The 22,373-nt window shown below is 39.2% G+C and overlaps 1 protein-coding gene and 1 long non-coding RNA gene across 10 annotated transcripts in view; both read left to right on the top strand.

Moving 5' to 3' along the window:
• Positions 1–22,373, top strand: part of RUNX1T1 (RUNX1 partner transcriptional co-repressor 1) — a 115,346-nt gene that overhangs the window by 47,343 nt on the left and 45,630 nt on the right. For all 9 annotated transcript variants that reach the window (XM_066333333.1, XM_066333290.1, XM_066333318.1 and 6 more), the window contains 3 exons: positions 16,370–16,507; positions 20,234–20,475; positions 22,085–22,174. In XM_066333333.1, the coding sequence (XP_066189430.1) occupies positions 16,393–16,507; positions 20,234–20,475; positions 22,085–22,174 (447 nt within the window). In that variant the 5' untranslated portion in view covers positions 16,370–16,392. The remainder of the gene's footprint in view (positions 1–16,369; positions 16,508–20,233; positions 20,476–22,084; positions 22,175–22,373) is intronic.
• Positions 55–6,864, top strand: LOC136370123 (uncharacterized). Its single transcript, XR_010745120.1, has 2 exons — positions 55–1,033; positions 6,102–6,864. It is a non-coding gene; the product is annotated as an uncharacterized lncRNA (long non-coding RNA).

The raw sequence follows: 22,373 nt of genomic DNA, 5'->3' as shown, positions 1-22,373 counted from the left end.
CGAAATGTGCCAGTCTGGGGACACAGCTGAGGGGTTGTAGTAGGGAAGGGGGAAGGGAGGGAAAGAAAAAAAAAAGAGCAGGAACATTAATACATCTTCCTGAGGTTTGATGGGACATACACTGCCTACTGTTCCATCTGGTGCTTATGATAGCATGGCATATTAGCATGCTGCAAGTTCATAATGTATTCAGGGCGAGAAAACACCACTTGCATACCAATTGAGGCGTCCTCTTTCTCAGAGCTGCTTTTGAATTTCAATGATGTTTATGCCTCCTAAGCCATGACTGAATGGAGCATTTCCGCTTGTGGAGAAATAACAGCAGTGAGGGACTCTGGCTTATGTGGCTTTTCTTTCCTCTCTCTTTATTTTTCTCCTTTTTTTTTTACTTCTTTTCTTCCTGCTCTTGCCTTCCAATTTGTTTTGTTTGGGGAAGCCTGAAGACAGCTTGAGGTTTTTGGACTAGCTAATTACAGAGCTTCTGTTAATATTACATTGACTTCTTTTTAAGGTTGTAGTCTATTGTCTTTTTTCTTATCTCAAAATGCTTAAATGTCTTTTTATGACATTTTGATGAAATTACTCTAAAAGCAGTGTCATGAAGCATTTAGAAAATAGCACATTGCAATTCAGCTTTATATTCAGATTTCCTGTATTACTAAATCAAAGAACAAACAATACCCCGAATTCCACATTTCATGGTAAATTATTTGTGCTCTGTGTCTTCAAAGACTTGATTTTCACTTCAAGTGTGCTACATTATAGGATAAGTATCTGAAGTTGAGCAGGTATGTAAGCCTTTGTAGGAGTGAGGTCTTTTTATCGATTCCTTGCAGGGAATGTACTGATATGTTCGTTTTATTTCTCCCTACCTTGTCCTCTTTGAAACTCTGCTGAGACTGACACTTGACTGGAGACAATCTCAAAACTCCACCATAGACACCCTTGACTGCACATTTTGTTTCTGAACTTGTCAAAGATTGTGATCTCTTTATGGCTTTGTGCTGTGAATCATTCTGCAGCCCTCCTTCCAGTGAGTTTTCAAAGTGTGAAGAAAAATAGACAGGGTGTAGGGCATTTGATGTGGGATTTTCAAGTGTCTGGACTAATACATGAGTGTGAGTCTTATTGGCTTTGTTGATGACTGAGCTTCTAAACTGCTCTAGATGTTTTGAAAGTCCTACCCCAAAAAGGAGACTAAACTTGCTGCTTGTTGTAGTTAAACCCCAACTGGCAACTAAGTCCCACACAGCTGCTTGCTTACTCCCTACCAGCAAGACAAGGGGAAGAGAATTAAAAGGATAAAAGTGAGAATAGTTATGGGTTGAGAAAAGAACAGTTTAATAATTGAAATAAAATAGTAATAATAATTGTAATAAAATAATAGCAACAATAATAGTGAAAAATGTAATAAAAGGTAAAATAGCAAAGAGAATTGACCTAAGTCAATTGATACAACTGCTCACCACCAACTAACTGACACCCGGCCAGTCCCCAAGCAGCAGCCTCCCAGCCAACCTTCCTCCGAGTTTTATTGCTAAGCATGACATCACACAGTGTGAGATGTCTCTTGGGTCAGTTGGGGTCAGCTGTCCCAGCTGTGTCCTCCTCCCAGCTCCTTGTGCACCCCCAGCCTGCTCTCTGCTGGGAGGGGTGAGAAGCAGAAAGGCCCTGGTCTATGTAAGTCTATGTAAGCCCCACTCAGGCTTAGCTAAAACATTCCTGTGTTACCAACACTGTTTCCAGCACAAATCCAAAACACAGCCCTACATTAGCTACTAAGAAGAAAATTAGCTCTACCGCAGCACACTGCTTGATGAGGGAAGAATATTAAAACAGCATCTCTAGTATAAACCCATTTAATTAATGCATTTTGTATCTAGTCCTCTACCTGCACAGCTGGACTCTTGCTGCTGCTGACTGTGGTTTGAGGCTTTAGCTTAATCTTTAATGCATATGACTGTCATGCTAATACAACTTTAATAAAAATGTACTAGGTAGCACTTTGAACTCCTTCTCTGTAATTTAGTATTAATCCATTTGATTACTAGAAAAGAAAAGATCTTGCTCTAGGTCTGGTCCATTCTTTCAAATACATACAGCCGTGACTTTTATAAATATATATTTTCAGACATTCATTTTTCTACTCTTATATAGATAAGAAACAAAAAATATATTACTCATCATGGCAAAGAATAAATTGACTCCCTTTGCTTTACTATCTGAATATCTGTTGTCTGATGGCTTAAGAACATTCCTTGTTTATTGATAGTGCATTTAGACCTAGACATTAAAGCCTTAGCTTAAATGGTAATTTTTTCCCCTTAATATATTCAGGAAGACAAATGTTACTGAATAGGAATGTGAAGGAGATAGTGTGGGTTATTCAAGCAAGTTTAGTCAGCACTTACAAGATTCTTGAAATGTTTCTTGATGTCCTACAGAACTGTTAACATCTGCATGGCTTGTGAGAAGAGCCACATTTATTGCAGCTGTATGCTAGCTAGAATGCAAAAGAAAAGGGGGGGATCAGAGTTAAAAATGAAGCAGCTGGCTTTTGGTACAGAGGTTTATAATTTTACTCTCATTACAGACTGACAGTATACTCGGACTCCTTTGAATCTGCTTCTTTGAGATGGCAGGTTGAAAGCTTGGGAATTTAGCTGTCAATAGATGCAGTCCAACAAAATATATACAGTTTAAAAGAAAACACAGCTTTTAGATAAATAATCACAAATAGAAGTTCAGCCTTTTGAGGAGCTGTTTGTTCCAGTATGACATAACATGATGTAGAGCATGTGTTTGAAGCCTACATTTGAGATGGTTAAGAAAAAAAAAAAAAAAAAAAAAGACAAAGATAGATTCTTTTAAATATTAGAGGGGAGCAATAGATAGAAGTCTGCTGATTCCCTGCAGAACCAATGAGGCCATACAGCTTCTTGTACCTGTTCTTGCAAGGGTTTGGGATTTCTGGAGAAAAAGAAAGGTCTGTTGAGAGACTCCCATTATCCCAGGCCTGGCTGAACAATGTAATAGTATCTCAATGTGTTTGTTTTACCTCTTCTCTCTTTTTGTGCTAGAAGAGAAAGTGAGAGACGAACAAGCAGTAACAGAGTGCCATTTTCTGTTTCACTCCTTCCTGTAAAAAAATCACATATATGATTCCAGAATCAAGGGGATTTTTGTCCAAGTTTGGTACCCTCATTGCCTATTTCTTTCTCAGTTGCTGAGACAGATTTAAACATAAGCTAGGTCAATATTTGTTAGTTGTCAATATCTTTGTTCAGTTTCAGTTAAGATTGAAGTTTTTAATAGTTTTGTTTTCTTATTTATATGATATGAAGGAAAACTGATAATGTCTTTTGTTTCTTATGGTTAATATAGCTTGGGATGCTTCTTCTTACCTTTTTTCCTGGCACATTTTAAGTGAACCTATTCTGGTTTTGCTCAGTTAATTTCTTTACAACCTGCCCAAGCTATTCACAGTGGGAGTGCCAGGATCTGTTTTTGTGTCTCCTGCTGTTTTTTTAACAACCTCAACAACTGAGGAAGCTGCACGTCTATACTCCTGTTCTTTATTACTCTCCTTAAATGGTGCCTCTGAATAGTTTTCTAATATTTTCTAAACCAAACCTATTGCTTGTTCATTTTTTGCCATAGTCCAGCTACCCATTAAGAAACAGGGCCATTGAGGTGAAGAGCATCCTGTTGTTTTAAGAAGTCCATTTGGGTTCGTCTTTATCTACTGACACTTTTCTGCTTTCCATACTGTCTTCTATAGCAGATGTGCACTCTGATAGCCTACTATGGTTTTTATCTCTCCCGCCTAGCCTTAGACTTTTCACTGTTACAGTCATCATTATTTATTGTAGTATGGGGCATGGAAGGGCTCTAACATATGATTGCTGCCTCCTTTCCTTTCTCCTGACACCAGAGCACAGACAAAAGCAAATTTTTTAACATTTCATTTATGAAGATGACTGCATTTGATTCACCAGTGTTCACCACCTGAGCGTTCACCTTTTAGATTCTGAAAGTTTATTTCCATTTGGTGTTTTGGAAACACATTTTATCTTAATTTTGTGCAGATTGTTGGCAGTGAGCAGAACTGTGTGAAAACCCAAGTAGCTCTGTAAGTCAGGGTTCATAATCACTTTGGAAATGACCTGTTAAGTTTCTAATGGGTCATTTGTATGCACAGTTACTGAAGCTACTTGCAATAATTATAGAAAAGATAATGGCTAGGAACTCATTTGGGGCCAGTTATTCTTGTTAACTGTTTAGTATTTCATCCAGGTACACCTATTTCCCCATTTTTTTTTTAATTTTCCTTTCATAATTTCAGAGTTTGCCATGGATAGTTGTTGCAGTTCAGTAGTTCTTCATTTCTTCATATCCAAGCAGATTAGAGTTTACCAGACAAATACTGATGTGCTTTACATCTTCTGTTTCAAGAAGACCATAAAGAGATATGTTTTCTTAGGAGATGCCAGTGCAGTCACTATTTCTCTGTGCTTTTGAATTGTATCTGCCCTTGGGATTTAGCTTTCTTAGCACATATGTGGTGCTGAGAGGATGTTTATAAAGATCTATGTAAGCCTTTATTTCTTCCCTGCTTGCCACTTGATCTCTCAGACTGATTATAGGTGTGAGGGAAATACCAGGTTCTCTGCATTTTGGTGCAAAAAAGAAGCGGTGTTAAATTTTGTTGGGGTATGTTCAAGTGCATGCCATGGCTGTAGTTGTGTGTGCACAATCTAGGTTTCATGAGTAGATATAGTGTGAGTTGGAGGCATGAGACGACCTATTGTGTTGCTTCTGCAATTCCACTTCTGGAATATTTCACATGAAAAACTATCACCCAAACACGGGAAGGTGGAGGAGGAGGTGTAGTTGGGGGCAAGGGGGAAACATCTAACTTATTTTGCTGGGGTGAGAGGCGACAATAGGAAGCACTGAAAAAGGTGTTTTGTTGCAGCTATTTCCTCTTTTGAGAAAGAAATTAATAAAACTGAATTTTAAGGGAAAATTACTTAATATGCCGGTACTGCGGGCACAGAATGATACATACTGATGTGTATATGCACATATCATAGGCTCTTCTTTATATCCCATGGCTGAAGATATTCTGAGCAGTTTGCCATTTATTTTGAGCGCTCTGCGCGGGCAGGGATTTTCCCAGTGCCGCGGCACAATGCCGGCTCCCTCTAGTGGTCTCACTCGCCCGTGCTCTTCCCGGTGCTCCCGCAGCCCCCTCTGCCCCACTGCAGCCTTTCCATCCTGCTGAGGAATATAGTCGGCTTTTTCTCAGAAAAATGGCCTCTCTTCTGGTTGATCAGCCGCTCAGGGACACAAAATGTATCTGCCCAAGCAGGCCCAAAGCCAAATGTAGGGTGTTTCCATAGCACAGAGGGAGTTAAAGCTACATTTCATAAGATTTTTTATATATATAAGAGAATGTAACCATATCAGAAAGGGTTAAGTGCATCCACGTTGAACATTCAGAGTTCAAATGCATCCGACTTCCTTACTTTGTCAATATTTCGCTTGCATTCATACCATTGAGTGGTTTCTCTGTCATGTCTGACTTCACACCCTGAAGTTTCCCCCTCATTTAACGCTCCCTTCAGTGTAATTGAAGGCTCTTTCCCTCTTACAGCTTTCTAAATTTGAATGTAAAAAATAATTTTAAAAATTCGCAGTAAGTATTTTTATACACAAAGCCAGGTAAGTAAAACTTGGTCACGTACGTGAATAAGTGTGTGCACATACACACAAAGACACACACATATCTGCACATACAGAAGAAAGCTGTAGAAGCTGCACTGATGCACAAAGATCAATATTCCCGTGTTGGAGTAATAGGTTTAGGTGGCTTGATGAAAATGTTGTTCTATAAATATAAAAACCTTTTTAGTGTATTTATTGAGAGAAAAAAAACCCTGTAAACATTTAATTTGAATCTGCTGGGCTTGAAATGAAGTATGCATTGTACAGCTATCATCAATCATGGCAATGCTATGATACCTAAAATTGTTTTAAAAAATTGAGTATATTTTCTGTGGATTCTGTAATAATGGCTGATTTTTCTTTCAATTCAGGTTTCAGCTGGAGTCTGCTATTTAAAATTCAAAACATAGGGAAGATGCTTCAAAAGAAGGAAGTTTTAAGCTTTATTGTGCAAGAGTAAGACTGCTGTGATGCTTTAAGGTCTAGAAACGTTGCGTGTAATTGTATACCCTGTGAGTGGTCTCATTAGTTTACCTACAGCTGTTTTCAGTGTCTATAGTTAAACACGTATTCCTGAGTGTTTCTGGAGCTGGAGTCTGCCTACAAGGCCAACCCAGCATCTCTCTTTCTGGGTGAGATCACCAGGGATTTCTGTGCCAATATGAATTTGTGTGTGTTTGCTGGCTTCAGAAAGAGGTTTAATCTTGTTTTATACTTGTTATATACTTTCAAAACATACACAAATTCCTTCCTTTCCTTCTTCCTTTATATGCTGATACTATTTCACATTCACTTTTAAGAGTGCGTGTGATGTGTTAGGCCAGATTATTGAAAACGTAGTTTTGGATTTGCTAATGGTAGTATTTGCTTTGCTTGGGAACTTACTTGTCAATAAGTAGTATTGCCTCATCTAAGAAGATATTTGGATCTTCATTTCTTGTGAAGTTTTTGAGGCTCTCTTTCTTCCTTCTCACCTCTCTGCTGCTTTATTCAGGTGTGATCCAGTCCCCAAATAAACGACATTTGGTATGACATGTGGCACTGAGGAGGAGCTGACTCGTAACTAATAATGAGTATTTTCTCACACTCTGTCTAGACAGTGAGTCATGTAAATAAAAGATATCTTTAATGGCATCATCTGATGAAGTGAAATGATAGTCTTCCAAAGTGTGCATTTTTACAAATGCCGAAGTGCTGATAAGTATAATAAATTGCACTGTTGAAGATTGTCAGTGTAAAATACTGAGATGGGGGAAAGCCTATAGTCTCTCTTTTGTCTTGCTGGTAGTGGCAGTAAGTACCTGAGCAAGGGTTTCTAGGGGAAATATGCTTCATTATGTATTTTCATTGGTGGATTAAGGCCTGTCTTGAGTGGCTGATAGAGAAGCAAAGGAGGAGTTATGTCTGGTCACTATGAGGACCACCAATTGTTGTGTACAGCAGCCACACTGAGGGAGCAGTCTGAATGCTTCTGGTTCTCATGAGGCAAAGAGCCTAGATCTATATGGGAATGTTTATGCCTGATTTAGCAGCCAAAGAGATTAAAAAAATTAGAGACTCTTAACTCTTTAGTGATTATATGGGACATTTAGTGTGCTAATTTAGCTGTCTGTGTTAGATGGCAGGAATAAGCAGACTTCGTCAGACTGTTCTGGTACTTGGTAGAGAGGGAATCTGGCTGCCTCTGCTTTCACTATTATGGGTAAAGTGTTGCTCCCCAGACCGGCACATCTGGTGTGATGGAACAGACGTGTCACTGTTTAGTAATTAATAAATAAATAAATAAATAAATATCACTTGGAGGAACTGGGTTTTTTGATGGGTAAAATGGTGCAGTCTGGTAGAGCAGGGAACTGGGACCTTGATCCACAAGATCGGGAGCTGCCTGTCCCAGGCTGACCATCACCACTCCACAACTCCACACCTTATGGGATCTTGACATGTCCATGACAAACTCCACATTTTAAAATCAAGCAAAGCCAAAAGTATATCCATTACCTTGGTAGTCCCTGTGTCATCTTTTCAGATGTATAACCAGGGAAAATATCACCTCCTACACCCGTATTTGATTATTTTTGAGCCTAAAGGACTTCTGGCATGTTATATAAATATAAGCAATGCCTCTTAAAAGTACAGCTGTAGTAACTTTTTTTTCCTTTTTGGCAGAGGAATTTATTGCCTTAACTTTCCTGAATTTAAGTAAGTTGCTTTAGATTACTTTGTGTAGTCTATATTGGAGACTTCAGTTCCAGCTAAATCTAATGAAATACGGTATCCTCCTAGGACTTTTCTACAGTGAGTACAGTTATCCTTTACACTTTGCATTAAGTGCATTAAAAATAAAGAAGTTTATAATTATTTTGCTTCAGACTTTTAGCATTGTGTAACACTGTGGTTTCAAACTGAGAGTATGTTTAGACTGGTTATTAGGAAAAAGTTCTTTACTATGAGGGTGATGAGGCACTGGGACAGGTTGCCCAGAGAATCTGTGGGTGCCTCATCCCTGGAAATGTTCAAGGCTAGGTTGGATGATGCTCTGAGCAACCTGGTGTAATGAAAGTTGTCCCTGTCAATGCAAGGGGGGCTGGAAGAGGATGATCTTGAAGGTCCCCTTCCAACCCAAGTCTTTCTATGATTCTGTTATTTACTGTTAATTTAGGACTGATGAAATTTGTATTAAAAATGTAAATATACTTCTGGAGACCAAGTTATTAAATTTCAGTTGATGTTGTGAGAGGAAAATTGTCTTACTTATGGTGGGAAGGATCTGTGCTGTGTGTGGTTGAGTTTGTAAGAGCATGCAAACAATACCAATTTGATTCTGATGGCATTTGTGTTTCTTATATATCAGTCTGCCTTCATCTGTAGTTTGTTAAATAGTGTGTAATCCTTACAAGGGTAGGCCTTCCAGGGATGATAGTGCAGAAAGGAAGTGAGTTGGTGGTCAGGGAGCCTTGGGAAAATACATCTGAAAGCATGCTCAAGATTTCCTCTATAAAAGTAAAGGGATTGATTGCTAATGCAGAGAGATGATTACCTCTGTAGCTTGTTGAGGAGGCTGGGGCATGTGGGACAGTGGTTGCTCTGGCTGTTCTTCAGTTCTTCATGCCAGAGGCAGAGAGTGCTACTTTGTCACTTCACTTAAGCCTCAGTATGGCTGAGCTGGGTTTGGAATAGCAGTAGTTTCCTGTGACTGAAACACAAGAGAACCACTCAAAACACACAGTTCTTAGTTGGATAGCTTGTCAACAAAGAGAAAAGATATAGGATACAATGTAAATGGGAAAATAGTAATTCAATACTGATTATGGGACTGTTACTTATTAGCTGCATTAGTTCATATATAGAGGAATTTTCGTAATGTTTGGTGGGATATTTAGAAGAAATCCACATTGTCTTCAGCTTCATTACAGGCCAACTGTTGTGTATTCATCCATGACAAAGGAACTTGTAGACTTTGTTTTCTGGGGGCTAGTGGAAACTCAGGGCAGCTGCCACAGTTTGGCCCTTATTTTGCTTGTCTCATCTTGCTAAGCATTTCATAAACTGTTACGGTGGTAGCAGATCTAGATTTAGAATGTGTTCTTCTTCCCTGCATTCCTGAATTCAAGCAATTATACATGGTAAAATTTGCAAAGCCAGAAAGGGTGAAGGAGAAAAGAGGCATTTAAAAAAAAGGTGCAATTCTGACATGAGCCAGTTTTTATTAAATAACTGAAAGTGAATTTATGATAGTTTTGAAACTGTCAAAACATGTCAGATTGTTACATGCAAAGGAAAAGTTTACTTTTCGATATCCCTCCTTCTTTTAAAAGAGAATTATATGGTAAGACAAGTTTATTTCTTTCAGGAAAAAATAATGTGTCCAAGCAAAGCAAGCCATGACATTTTTGTCTTAATTCTGAGATTGAACTCATGCATTGCTTATTTTATAATATGTGTAATTATCTGCCCTTCAGCTCCTAAGCCATGAGTGTAGGACTAAGTTTTTTTGCCTGTCATCATAGAGAACTGGAATCAAAGAGAATGCTTCTGCATTTGGGGTTCACTGTTATGGTTGTTAGGACCAGTCAAGGTACCATTGTGGACAAAGAACATGACATAAAGCATTTTTGCTATTTACCTGCTTTATATCATCCACAAGCTCTACCAAAACTGGGAGACAGTAGCACAAAAATCCCTTTCAGCTTTTGGGGAGACAGAGGAGATTGTATTATGCTCAAGGCTTATTTTAGCACAGCTGAAGAAAACTCTTATAACTTGGCCTCAGATAACTTCAGTGAACTCCCAGGATACAGAATTTCTTCTAGCTATTGCATATTAAATGAGCATAAATGGGTAAATTGAGTGTGCTTTCATTTGTTCTGAAGAATAGCTGGTGATATGAATTGTTCAACTATCTGAGCAGAGGAGAATGAAGATAAGACTGCAGCACAATTGCGATATTGCTCTTGCAAAAGGGTCATCTTCAATATGTGAACTTCATACCCAGCATGCTAAAGAAGCGTTGAAATGTTATGCCATCTGAAAACTTTGCTGTTTATATCCATCAGTCACTTCACACAGATTCTGATTCCTGGTGTATAAATCTTGCAGAGGTAATGTTCTGTGACAAAAGACAAAGTCTGAGCTGATCTCTGATACTGCATTCCTGCAAATCACCTGGAAGTAAAAGTTCTCTACTGGGGAACTGGAAACCCAGTGATGTTTCCCTTCTAGGCCAATAACGTGACTGCATCTGGCGCTGAGAGAAAGTTATGTCTGTATTATGCCTGTTTGAGATCACTGTATGTAGCACAAAAACATCCATTGGGTTTGGGTCTCCTTATTTATCAAGAAGAAGTCAAAAGGGCTGAGAGGCGAATGGAATGAAGAGTGTACCAGTCTCCAACAAATCCCAGGCATGCTTGGCAGGGAGAGGGTCTGCAGTGGTGGTGTTCATAGGTCATGTTTTATGGCTGCATTGTATGACTTGCAGGTTTCTCCTGGGTTTCAGTGCATGGAGTGGGTGAGATTTAGCAGATGTGTCATTCTCAAATGAGTTCTTTTCAACCAAGACAAGCTTGTAATACTGTCCTGCTCAGTGTAGCAGCAGGTTTGAGGGTCACGAGCTGTGGGTCTCCACAAACGCTGCCTGTTACTAATGGTGCTGTGTGGCTTGGCCACATCTGAGGGAGAAGTTCTTACTGGCTGCAACATGAGAGCATTATGGATGGAAGAGCTATGGAATTTGTCTCCCTAGGTCGGACTTGTGGTTGTCTGACTTCAGGTTCATCACCACTGTGACTCACAATCTGTGGTTACCTGCTTGCAAATTCCCTGCCACCCCTCTCAAAATAATAAAAATCAGTCCAACACATCTAAGAAACCATCAGTATTAAATCCTTTAGATTTAGGTCACAATTCCTGTAACTTGGGTGGTGGAGGCAGGTTCTAATTCCTTGTGTCATATGTGGGGCTTGCTCTTTTCATGAGTTTAAAAGGAAACAAGACAATGGACTCCTTTAATTTAGCAAGTTTTATTTTTATTTTTTAAATGTTGGCACCAAAGTAGAAAGTACTGTACAATCAATTTAAAGCATCTTTTAAGAATCTTTCATGCCTGGGTGTACATCTGGAACTGTTTGCCCTAACTAAAAGTAAAATAAATGCCTCAGTGTATTATACCACAATTTTTTTTTCATTTAAAAAAGGAAATTGAAAACACACCACTCCTAGAAATGCTTGACATTGAATTGGCTATTGAAATGGTATCAGTAAAGTATTTATATATTCCATATTTTGTTCCATACATCAGCTTTCCTTGATGCGTTAGACTTGGAAATGTGCCATGTGAGCTGAAATGTTGCCATTTATGAAAGACCGCCTTGTTTTAAAAATGGACTAAATCTTGTAGGGTACAGGAAGTAAAGTAAATCAGTTTGAATGCAGGCACATCTCTCTTTGTGCTGGCTCCTGCATGCTTTGTCTCTTCCTTGTTTGGTTCAGAAGCTGACTGTGCTTACAGTAAATATCAGTGTTCACCTCACAGCTAAATATAGTGATAGAAATAACCTCTATCATAAAAACTGAATGAACGACAGGAACAGTATAGTTCCATGAACCAAGAAACCCACAGAAGAAATGTCATAATTTAAAGTTGGTTTTACAACATTCTTTAATTTTAAATGAAGCAAAATACTTCTGTGGTTAAATCACAGTTCTTCACTCTATGCTGTAAAGGAGATTCAAGAATGTGTATTTCAAAATGTTTTGCTTGGTTTTGTTTTTAAATAAAAAATATAATCCGAAGCAAATGCAATAGATCTCTGCATACTTGAAACATGTTTTCTGAATTTATTCTAAGTCTCTCGCTGTTCCAGAGGGTTGTGTGTATGGATTAGGACTAGACCATTATTTCACCATCTTTCTCCATCCTGAACTGATTGCAGCGAACACTACAGAATTAGTTGCAGATGTCTCCTTTTCCTTCCAGTTTGGAGGACCTCTGGTTTCAGTCCCATTTGATCTGAACTGGGCTAAGGAGCACAGGTCTGTCATTGTTTAAAGGGATTCAGTGGAAGAGATCATTGCACCTGAAAGAAGTTACTCCCTCTGTATTTGCCGGGCATGCTTTTAAATGTGGGATGCTGTGGGATGCTGCCTGTATGAAACTTTCTGGTGTGTCCCTCCTAATTCAGGATTATTATTTGAAATGTCAGGGTCCATCTGAAGAAAAAGATAGCTGGAACTAGCTTTGCAAGTGATGAGTTTGGTTTGACTCAAGAGAGTAAACATGTTTTTGAATTCAAGAAATTGAGCAATTTTAAGACATGGTGAAGTTCTTCCAAATTTCAGGAGAAATTCAATGTATATGTCTCTGTATTGTAAAACTGGAGCAAATGTACGTGAAATCTTACCCAGGCAGGTTTGAACATGTTAAAATTAGAGTTTTTCCTCTTGGGGGATTCTTTCTTCCAAACCCTCTACCAAACCCTCCTTACCTCTGAATGAACGAATAGCTGAATATATCCACTGAGAATTTGTATGAAAAATGTCCATATATTAAAAGCCTCATGAAATATCATGTCTTGAAGGAAATAGGCCTGTGAATATGATTTAAATACCATTTTGTCTTTAGCTTTCATGACATCAGGCTATTTTTCAATCATTACAGTAAAAAGTGTTGGTTGTTAGGTTTATTGTTTTTATTAATTAAAAACTAAATAATGATTTGTAGAAGCTGGAGTTATAGGCTGTGTCAGATCTCAAAAGCTTTAGGAGTTCAGAGCACAAGAACTGTTGATGCTTTTACCAGTGGTTGCTCTGATTTGTGGCCCTCCATCACCACTTCATCCCCTGAGTGATCTTAAAACTGCTGAGGTTCTCTGGGGCTGTGGGTGGTGGGACAGTGGTGGGTGCTGTAGACAGGTGCTCCCAGTCCCATCACTCCCTCAGAGCTGTCTGAAAAGGTAAGGAACAGGTAAACAGTAGCAGTGAGAGCAGAATGTCCCCGCAGGGGTTTTGTTGTTAAAGACGGTAAAATAGAGAGTTGTAAAGCCTGTTCTCCTGGGTGGTGTGATGGTGTCTTCCAAGCATGTGGAAGAGCATTGCATTTTGCATTTTATTTCTTCAAAAGCCTGTTTTCCCTGCCCCCATGGATAATCTCTGTTCTGACAAAATAATCTTGTACTCCAGTGAGAAATATTTTGGGGTGTGCCTGAAAGGAGCCTTAATATCTCCTTAAAGAAGGCAGGATGAAGGAACTTTTGGAGAAATCTGCCTGCCCACGATCATACAGTAGGAGAGTAGGGTTTAGAGCTTTGTAAGGGGGAGAGGTAATGAAAAAGGTAAATGGTATGTAAAGCTTGTTTGTGTTTACCCCTAAGAAGTCCAGAGAATAGTGATTGGGAAAATCAAACCTAATGCTACTAGATTTAGATAAGAAGTACGGGGTCTGTGGATAAGTTTGGCAATCTGCAGACTGGGTGGCAAACTGTTGGAGGTAGTAAAAATCATTTGGATCATGATAGAGTGACAACCTGAAATTTGAGGGCAAGACCAACACGCTATTTCCTACCACCATGTTCAATTTAAGTAGCAAAACATTGCCAGCTTTTTGGGAAAGTCTCCCCCCTCTGATCTGAGTGCGTTTCTGATCAGACCTGAACTTTGCAATGCAGTGAAGGAAAGGGAGGGAGGTTGGTTACAGCTCAGGATCGCTTTTAGTTATCACCAGCTGAATTGGAGGATACAGGCTGTGCCTGCTTGCAGCGAGCAGCAGTCTGTTAGAGGAGCTAGATTTCTCTCACTCCTTCTTCCACCCACCTCCATCTCCTCTGTGCCTGTGTCTGCGCTCCCACATGCTTCAAATCTGTGTACCTGGACTGCCTTCCTTAACAGTTCAACGTGAGTGTTAGCAGAATGAAAACCAGATGGACCAGCAGTTCCCACTGTTATCTCCCCACCAGCTCTGGCAAGCCTCCCTTTCTCTCTCCTTTCTTGGCATGGGAGAAATATTTGCCTTTATTTAGGAGGGCTTGGGCTCACTGCTGTGCCTCTTTCCCTCTGTTGCAACATGAGCTGAAAGCTATTTATTCCCTTGTTGCTGAGGTTGGTTGAGGTGAGTGCAAGATGAATTTGGCTATTAAGGAAGCAATTAACATTTCAAGACGAGTTTTCATAGTTCTTTATAATAAATTAATGGCTTATAGAAGATAAGAGATTTAACTGTTTTAGTGTAGTGATACAGAAAGGAAATACATATAGAATTTGTTTAGAAACCTGTTTTTGTTTTCCAGCATGTAATAATTTACTGTTGCTTGATTTGCACTTACCTGTGAAACAACCTTAATATTAAAGGTATCATTGTGGATACTCTTCCCTCCACAGCTGAGGTTTACTAACCTTAGATCAACACTACAGATCCTATAAAATTGTATCTCTATTCCCCTCATCCTATTCTGGGAATAGTTCACTGCTCATCTTCCCCAAACTTGTTTCTAAATTCTATATGAAATTAATCCCTGTCCCTGAGAGCCGAAACACTGCCTGTAGGCATTTCAACAAAGGTTGAGGATGGCTTCTATAATTGCAGTACCTGATACACTGCACCTCTGGGACTTACTGCTTACTTCCTCAGTTTCTTCAGTTTCAGACAGATAAAGATTTGTGTCTGTTGTGTTGCTAATTTTTTGTGGGGTGTGGGGGTTGGGTTTTTTACCTTCCCCCCTTTTTAAAATTACTTTCTTGTATTTAAGTTTTCTGATAATTACGTGGGTTTTGGCTCTTTTAAACATACTAATTTTTTGTTAAGTGTGTGCATTGCATTGAATTTCTCTTATTGTCTCTCAGAGCAAATTTCACGTATGATTATTTCATTGAAGTTTGTATGTTGTTAGTAAGAACAAGGAATTGTGTTGCAAAGTGAGGTGACAGAATTTATAGAATGTGACATGTCTTGAATAAAAAAACCACAGACTTACATGCTTGCCTATTAGCAGTGACACTTACTTGCTTTACAGAATAGTTTTGTGGAGCTCAGGAAAACTTTTGCTGGGCTGTGTATAAATAAATAGCCCTGACTCCCCAAAAAATCGACTGAAGATTTTGACTTATTCCCATCAAAAGCTAAGCATCATTGTACTAATCTTTTTTTCAAGATGGCTTGCTAAACTCCTGGCATGAGTGAGAAAGCCTTATTTTTGCTTTCAGCTGGTAAATTTTGCTGTGTTTTGCCCATTCTTAATAAATGAAACATATGGGATTGGATGGTTTAAAAAAAAAACTACTTAAGGTAGTGTCATTCAAAAAGATGTTGGGAAAAAGAGTGCACTTCTGTAGTTTTGTATCATGTGTGTTGTATATTTAGATCTTCAGTTGCAAGAGAAGTGTTAAGTTTTCTTCCTGGTTTTGCCTTATGTTTGTTTTGTTTTCTTGAGGATGTATGTTCCTGCTTATCTTGCAGGTTTTGAACATTAAAAGTTGTTCTTAATATGCGAAGATGCAAACTTACATGCTTATTTGAAAATATGTGTATGTGAGATGATTGACACACCATTTTGGCATGTTGTGTTTATTTTTCTGGTGAATATGAGAATAACCAGGGGCACTGTGGTAAAGTGATCAGGGAATATTGGTTAAGTTTAACATAAGATTACAAAGAGAAGCAATGGGGAGGGCAGCAGGTGATACAGAGAAGAGACTTGAAGAGAGCTGCCTTCAACCAATATTCCATCCAATATCTCACCTGTACTAAAGAGCTTCAGGTTTTAGTTCTGGAAGAGAAACCATAAGGGGATTTATTATCTTCCTGTCCCTTCATCTATTTTTTCCTCCTGGCTGACAATGAGAGCCTTGAAGGGAGGTGGCATTATTGCAGCTCCAGGAGTGCTTGGGAGGTAGCATCTGCACATGCTAGAAATAAAAACAAAAGATAATGCAGCACGGCTACAAATGAGGTCTTACCATCTGTGTTGCACCTTCTTAAGTAAGGTTTAGATGATGCAATTTGGGAAGAGCACACTGGAGTAGATAATCAGGTGTAATCTTTCACAGCAGATGCTGAAATGGCTCACTTCTTGCATTAACTTTTAAGTTTTTGTCAGAGGGAGTGTGCTTGGGGAAATAAACCAGTGTGTTCCTGTGGTGTGTGTTGCAGATCGCACTGAGAAGCATTCCACAATGCCAGACTCACCTGTGGATGTGAAGACACAATCCAGGCTGACGCCTCCAACAATGCCACCTCCTCCCACTACCCAAGGAGCTCCAAGAACCAGTTCATTTACGCCCACAACGTGTAATTAGTCTTATTTTCTTACTTTTCTTTCATCTTCTTTCTATTCTGTGTGTCAGAAACTAAAGTAGGTGAAGGGAAATGTGCATGAAGTGGCAGGAGCAACATTTGATTATATTGGGATAAAGTAATTAAGCAAAACAAAGTTCATACAGATTAATGCATCTTTAAGGTATTAAGACCTTCAGCTCAGAGTTGTGTTGTTATTTCACTGACCGCTTGGTCACAATGTCAAAGAACAGTGAGCACTGTCTTCCCATGTATTTAATGTTCAGCTTAGCCTTGTCGAGAGAAGGGCAGAAAACCTTCTCTTACATGTCATTATGTTGTTTAAAGTACCCCATTCCCTTTTGTATGGAAACTTCAGGGAGTTTTTTTTTTTTGGGTTGTTTTGTTTTGTTTTGTTTTTAAAGTGGAGATAATTAATAATGAAAAAATACTGATCTTCCTCCTGTTTATGTTTCAGTGAAGAATTCTGATTTCAGTGCTATATAATGTCTAGTTAATATTGATATATAACCAAAACTGAAGTCCTTTAATAATTTTTATCTAGAGGTTTCTAGTCTGTTACCACTTCCCTAAATCACTTAGGGCTGCATCTCTGTCTCAGCTTATTGATGTAAACATATAACAAACTCCACTGGTCTTGATGTATGCTGCATTCATATCAGTGTAACTGAGATTTGAATCTGGCATGTTGTCTGGACTATTCTTTTTGCAGCCATGAAATGATCCACATTTCTCATACTAAGATTTAGCTGCAAATTTTTTGGTCTCTTTTATACTGCCTTGTAATAGTATAAACATGAGAATGTGTTTACATTTCACATTTTAAATAAAACATTTTTAGAACAGTAGAATACATATGCCTAAACAGAATGAAGGCTGCATCTTCTATTTGTCTTGCCTATGTCTGTTTTAGTCCCTTTCTCTCTGTTAAATGCCTTATTTAAAATTCACCTCAATGCAGAAGGCCAGCTGGAGGCCTTTGTACTACTTATCCCAGGGAACCCTGTCCTGACAATTTATGTTGAACTTAAACAGTGAGGAGGGTTTGTGCCAGCTATTCACATAAACTCACATTTAACCCAGTGACCCTGATCCTGCAAAGATTTGTCTGTTTTTCTTAACTCCAGCACCTGAATCATCCTAGATGGAGCTTCACACTGGAGCTGCTTCAGTCTCAAGTTAAATTGTTTCAGGGTTTTTGCAGGATCAGGTTCTTGAGATAGAGCATTCCAGTGTGATGCCCTGCCAACAGTTCAGGATGATCTTTGGCAATCATAAAAGGAATATGACAGTGTTCTTTAATCATACTTACAGTCCTCACAAGGCTTCTGGGTGTTCGTTTATTCGATTGAGTTCAGCACTTTGGAAGGTGTGTGAACCACAGCTTGATTTTTGGGGCTCCTTATTTAAAGACTAAAAGCTAAAAAACCCTGATTTTAATTGCTTTTTACTCTGTCCAGTCTTTGAGCTTGGCCTTAGCTGTTCCAGCTTATACAATAAATAGTCACTTTTGTCAGAGTGTCTGTTACATTTCTTATTACTATAGCAGGAATGTCTGCAGGCTAGAAAGATGTGACTTGTTTTCTGGTCTAGAATATCTTTGTTTTCTTTGGTTTAGATGATTAAAAATTCTTGACGTGTTGCAGTTTGAAATTTTAAATGCTAAATTCTTTTGGATTAGCAACATGGTTTTGTTTTAGAAATTATGCACAACTTTGCCAACTGGCAAATTCAGATATCATAAGGAAAGCACTAAAATCATGGGACTATTTCGATATTTCTTTTGTTGTGGGAGGAATCTTTACCAGCCTTTCTCTCCCTGTATCTATCTTAGGTAATGAGCCCCACGCTTCTCTGCTGTCTTGATCATAGTCCCAGCACCCTCTGCCTAGAGCAGCCCTTTGCAGGTGACAGAGTTGTTGGGTGGTGTCAGGGTAGATCAGCAGGACATATTGCTGTTCTCCCCAGTCCTCATTTACTGAGTTCCTAGTAGATGACTTTTGGCTATTTGAGTTCCTTGCAATCACGATGTATTTGTTTACTCACATACCTCACCCCACTAGAGCACTCAGAGCGTGTTCTGGAGCCGCATGGGGAGCTGAACTTGCTGAGGCTAGCTTCTTTCTGTTTCTGCCTTTTCCAGTCCTTGTTCTCACTAGCACATGCAGCCAGAATAGGCAATCAAAAACTAGGATAAAACACAAGATAGAGGCTTTTTATGTAGTGCCTCTGGCAGGCAATGACTAGGGCAACAAAAACTCCTTTGAAGGCTTGTGGCAGTGATTTAAATATGGTAATAGGGTAGTGATTTATATCTGGTAGTAGGTGTCCACACTGAAAAAGGACTTCTTGGTTAAAGATAAGGATAATTGATGAAGAAAAAAGGGGATGAGAATGGGATGTTTGGCTTCAGGGAGGCTGGTCACTGAGAAACATTGAAAGTATTTGAAGTTGCTAGCTTGCCCTAATTGTGCTTTTAAATAGGAAACAAGTTAAACTAATATTCCTATGCATTTTTGATTGTAGACAAGTTCCTTGGTTTTGCTGGTTTTTTGGGGATGGGTTCTAAGTGACTCCTCCCCCAAAAAATCAGACAATTTCTCCAGGACCCATTGAGTGCAGCTGCTGCTGGGTACAGTCACATGCTGTGTGCCCACACCTGCCAGTGCACTAGTACACTTATATTTCTAGGGAGGCATTCTTTTTCTTGCTGTTTGCTGTCATTTTAGCAAATCAGATTCAATGGTGTGTGTTTTGAGTGTTGCTGTTCCAACTAACCTGAGTGGAAGAGGATATCCTCAGTTTGATTCTCTGCTCTCTTTTGGAGTGTGGATAAGAATCAAACTGAAATCACTGCCAAAAACTCTCTGTTGTCTTCAGTATGTCTGCGTGCATCTTGTTGCTTTAAATTTTGAGTGCTTACTACTTCAGTCAGTTATTCTCACAGCAACCTTGCAACAGGAGGGAAATGATTTCTTATCCTTTTTAGAGATAAGGTGCTGGCACATGAAAGCAGAGAGATTTGTTCATGGTCTCTGAGAAGTCTTCTGAAGTCTAGCTTCATGCCCTTGCTGCAAGGCTTCAGGACACAGGGAGCATTGGCAGCATTTGTACCTGCACAGACAACTTTGTGTGTTCCATATGTTAGCAGCTAGGAAATCTGTATTGGAAAAAGTAACCTTCTTATTGGGTGGTGTAAGGTTAAAACGTGAAAATCCTGTTTTATAAACACAGCTGTCAGTTGTGTGTACAAAACACAAGTAAAAATATTCAGAGATAAACTGAGGCTTCAGGAAATATGTCTGCATGTTTTTTTCTGTCCCAAAGAGCAATTTTTTTTTTTTTTGGTCTTCAATCATACATGCACTCATGCTTTTTCTCTCTCCATTTCCCTCTCTTTTTAAAATCCTCTGACAAAAGGCTGGTATTCAAATGATGCTTTTCAGGTCCAGGAGCATTTTGAAGGGGCTGTGTGAGAGGCAGCTGCTGTTACTTCCAATCCCTACAATGTTCAGCACCAGCTACTGGGAAATAGATATAAACTGCAGACTGTCTGTTGCTCTGTCTAAAGGCTAATTATCTTTGATTGTGCAAATTAATTTATTCTGAGGTCAAGTGCAGAAAACATAAGCTGATGGATTTTCCCCTCTGTCTCCTTTTTCTTCCTATCTCTCCCCCAACCCCAATCTTTATTTTATCCTCTGTCTCTCTTTCTTTCAGTAACCAATGGCACTAGCCATTCACCAACAGCGTTAAACGGAGCTCCATCTCCTCCTAATGGCTTTAGCAATGGGCCATCCTCTTCCTCTTCCTCTTCTCTGGCTAACCAGCAGTTACCGCCAGCTTGTGGAGCTAGGCAGCTCAGCAAACTGAAGAGATTTCTTACAACCTTACAGCAGTTTGGCAATGACATTTCACCAGAGATTGGGGAGAGAGTGCGTACCCTTGTGCTAGGACTTGTGGTAAGCAAGTATTTTTTCTGTTCTTTTCCCTCTTCCTTGCTTGATGTGTTTATTTTATAAATGAGTGGGTCGCATGCACTGCATTCATTGTGCTTTAGGGATACCAAACAAGCAAGAGTGAACCTCCAGCTCCTGCTGACAGAGCTAACAGGAGCCGCCTTACTAGTTTCCCTCAAGTGGCAGCTATGCCCTTCTAGGTATAGCCTCGACTATTTTTGCCAGTATATTGTTATGGTGTAATGGTGTGAGAGGGTTTTCATTTTATACTGGCAGTACCCCTAATGCAGACATACCTTGAATCCTGTACTGTAGTAAAATATGGTCTGACTTGCCTAGTTTAGTTGGATGGGGGAAGGAGACAGCCCTGTGTATATAGTGCCAGGGGTTAAAAGGGTGAGCTGAGTATGGTTGGACTGCAGTTATGCAGTGCAAAGCTCTTTCTCAGTATCATTGAACCAAACAAATGTGAATCCAACAGGGCACTGTTGCTACTTAAGTTTCTTTATTGATAAGGTTATCTCTAGGTAACGGTATGGCTTAATGAAAATTTCAGCACTTTTTTACCTATGTCTGTCAACCTGGGCTGCCCTTTTACATGCAAGCTGTGAAATCCGGCCCAGGGTTCTTTTTACTCACAGTTAAGTCCTCTCTCTGCCAGACATTCTTGTCTCCCATGTATTTCCTTCAACACTAATTGGATGTACTGGGGAAGATGCTATTGTGATGCTCTAATTTACATCTGTTCTGAGCAGCTGCAGTTGCCATTGATTTCATTTGGAGCAGAGAGTGACAGCACTGTTTAGCACTAAGGCTGAGGGATGACTTCACAATCTTTGCTTGTATCTTCACAAACCCCTACCTGACAGCAGTGGATGCCCCTTCACCTGGGTCTGTGTCAGGGGAAGTTTAATGTAGGGACTATAACATTATTAACTCTTGCTCTCCATTTATCCCCATATTCAAAGTATGTGTTTAATGGGATTTCGCTTGTCACATGGTTCTCTTTGGAAGGGGGAACTAGTAAAGAAGTTGAAGGTGGCTTTGGGAACATCCACATTCCACTGATTTTCAGATAAAAAACTGCTTTTCCACCGTTAATTACAGTTGATTTCTAACTTAATTTGAGGTCTTAGGAGCAAATTAGGTTTTTTTTCCTTGGGAAAATCCACATATCATGCTATTCACTTGGTCAACCCTGCCAGCATGTGGAATTCATGATTATGACTTCATCTCTAAAGTAATGACCTTCCTACACAGCCTAGAACATAGTAAACAGTCCTCTTCCAAAAGAAAACAGGAGAAAAATATGAAATAAAAAAAAATTAAAAAAGCACCTTTAACTGATGTTTGAAATGTAAAAGCCTTTGCATGCTTTACCCTTGAGAGCTTAAACTGTATTCATAAGCAACAGGCACTGAATGTCTGAGATGCTTGTGCTTTCCTTTGTGTATTTTAATAAGGTAATCATTTTAATATGCAGCATGCTTTTCTTAATTCTCTCACCAATATCAAGTTGTTAAGAAGTTTCAGAGCTCTTCAGTTACTGTTTCTCTTGCTAAATGTTTTTATTATTTTATCACCAAGACAGAATATTTTTTTTTCTCAACAGAATTCTACTTTGACAATTGAAGAATTTCATTCCAAACTGCAAGAAGCTACTAACTTCCCACTGCGACCTTTTGTCATCCCATTTTTAAAGGTATTGCACAGTTCAGTGATCTGGAAAGTATTTCAAACCATTTTGTTGCTAGGTCACGGATGCATGTTACAGTTTTTCTTTTTAAGAGAGTCAGAGAAATGAATAACATGTAAGGGCTACTTTCCATAGCTTAGTGCATGTAACTGCATCTGACTGTATGCTTCAGGATCATTTCTGGCTGCTTACAGGAACTGTTGGT

Source organism: Sylvia atricapilla, chromosome 1 (assembly GCF_009819655.1).
Source record: "Sylvia atricapilla isolate bSylAtr1 chromosome 1, bSylAtr1.pri, whole genome shotgun sequence".
Taxonomy (NCBI): Eukaryota; Metazoa; Chordata; class Aves; order Passeriformes; family Sylviidae; genus Sylvia; species Sylvia atricapilla.
This window is presented reverse-complemented; position numbering and strand designations above follow the sequence as displayed.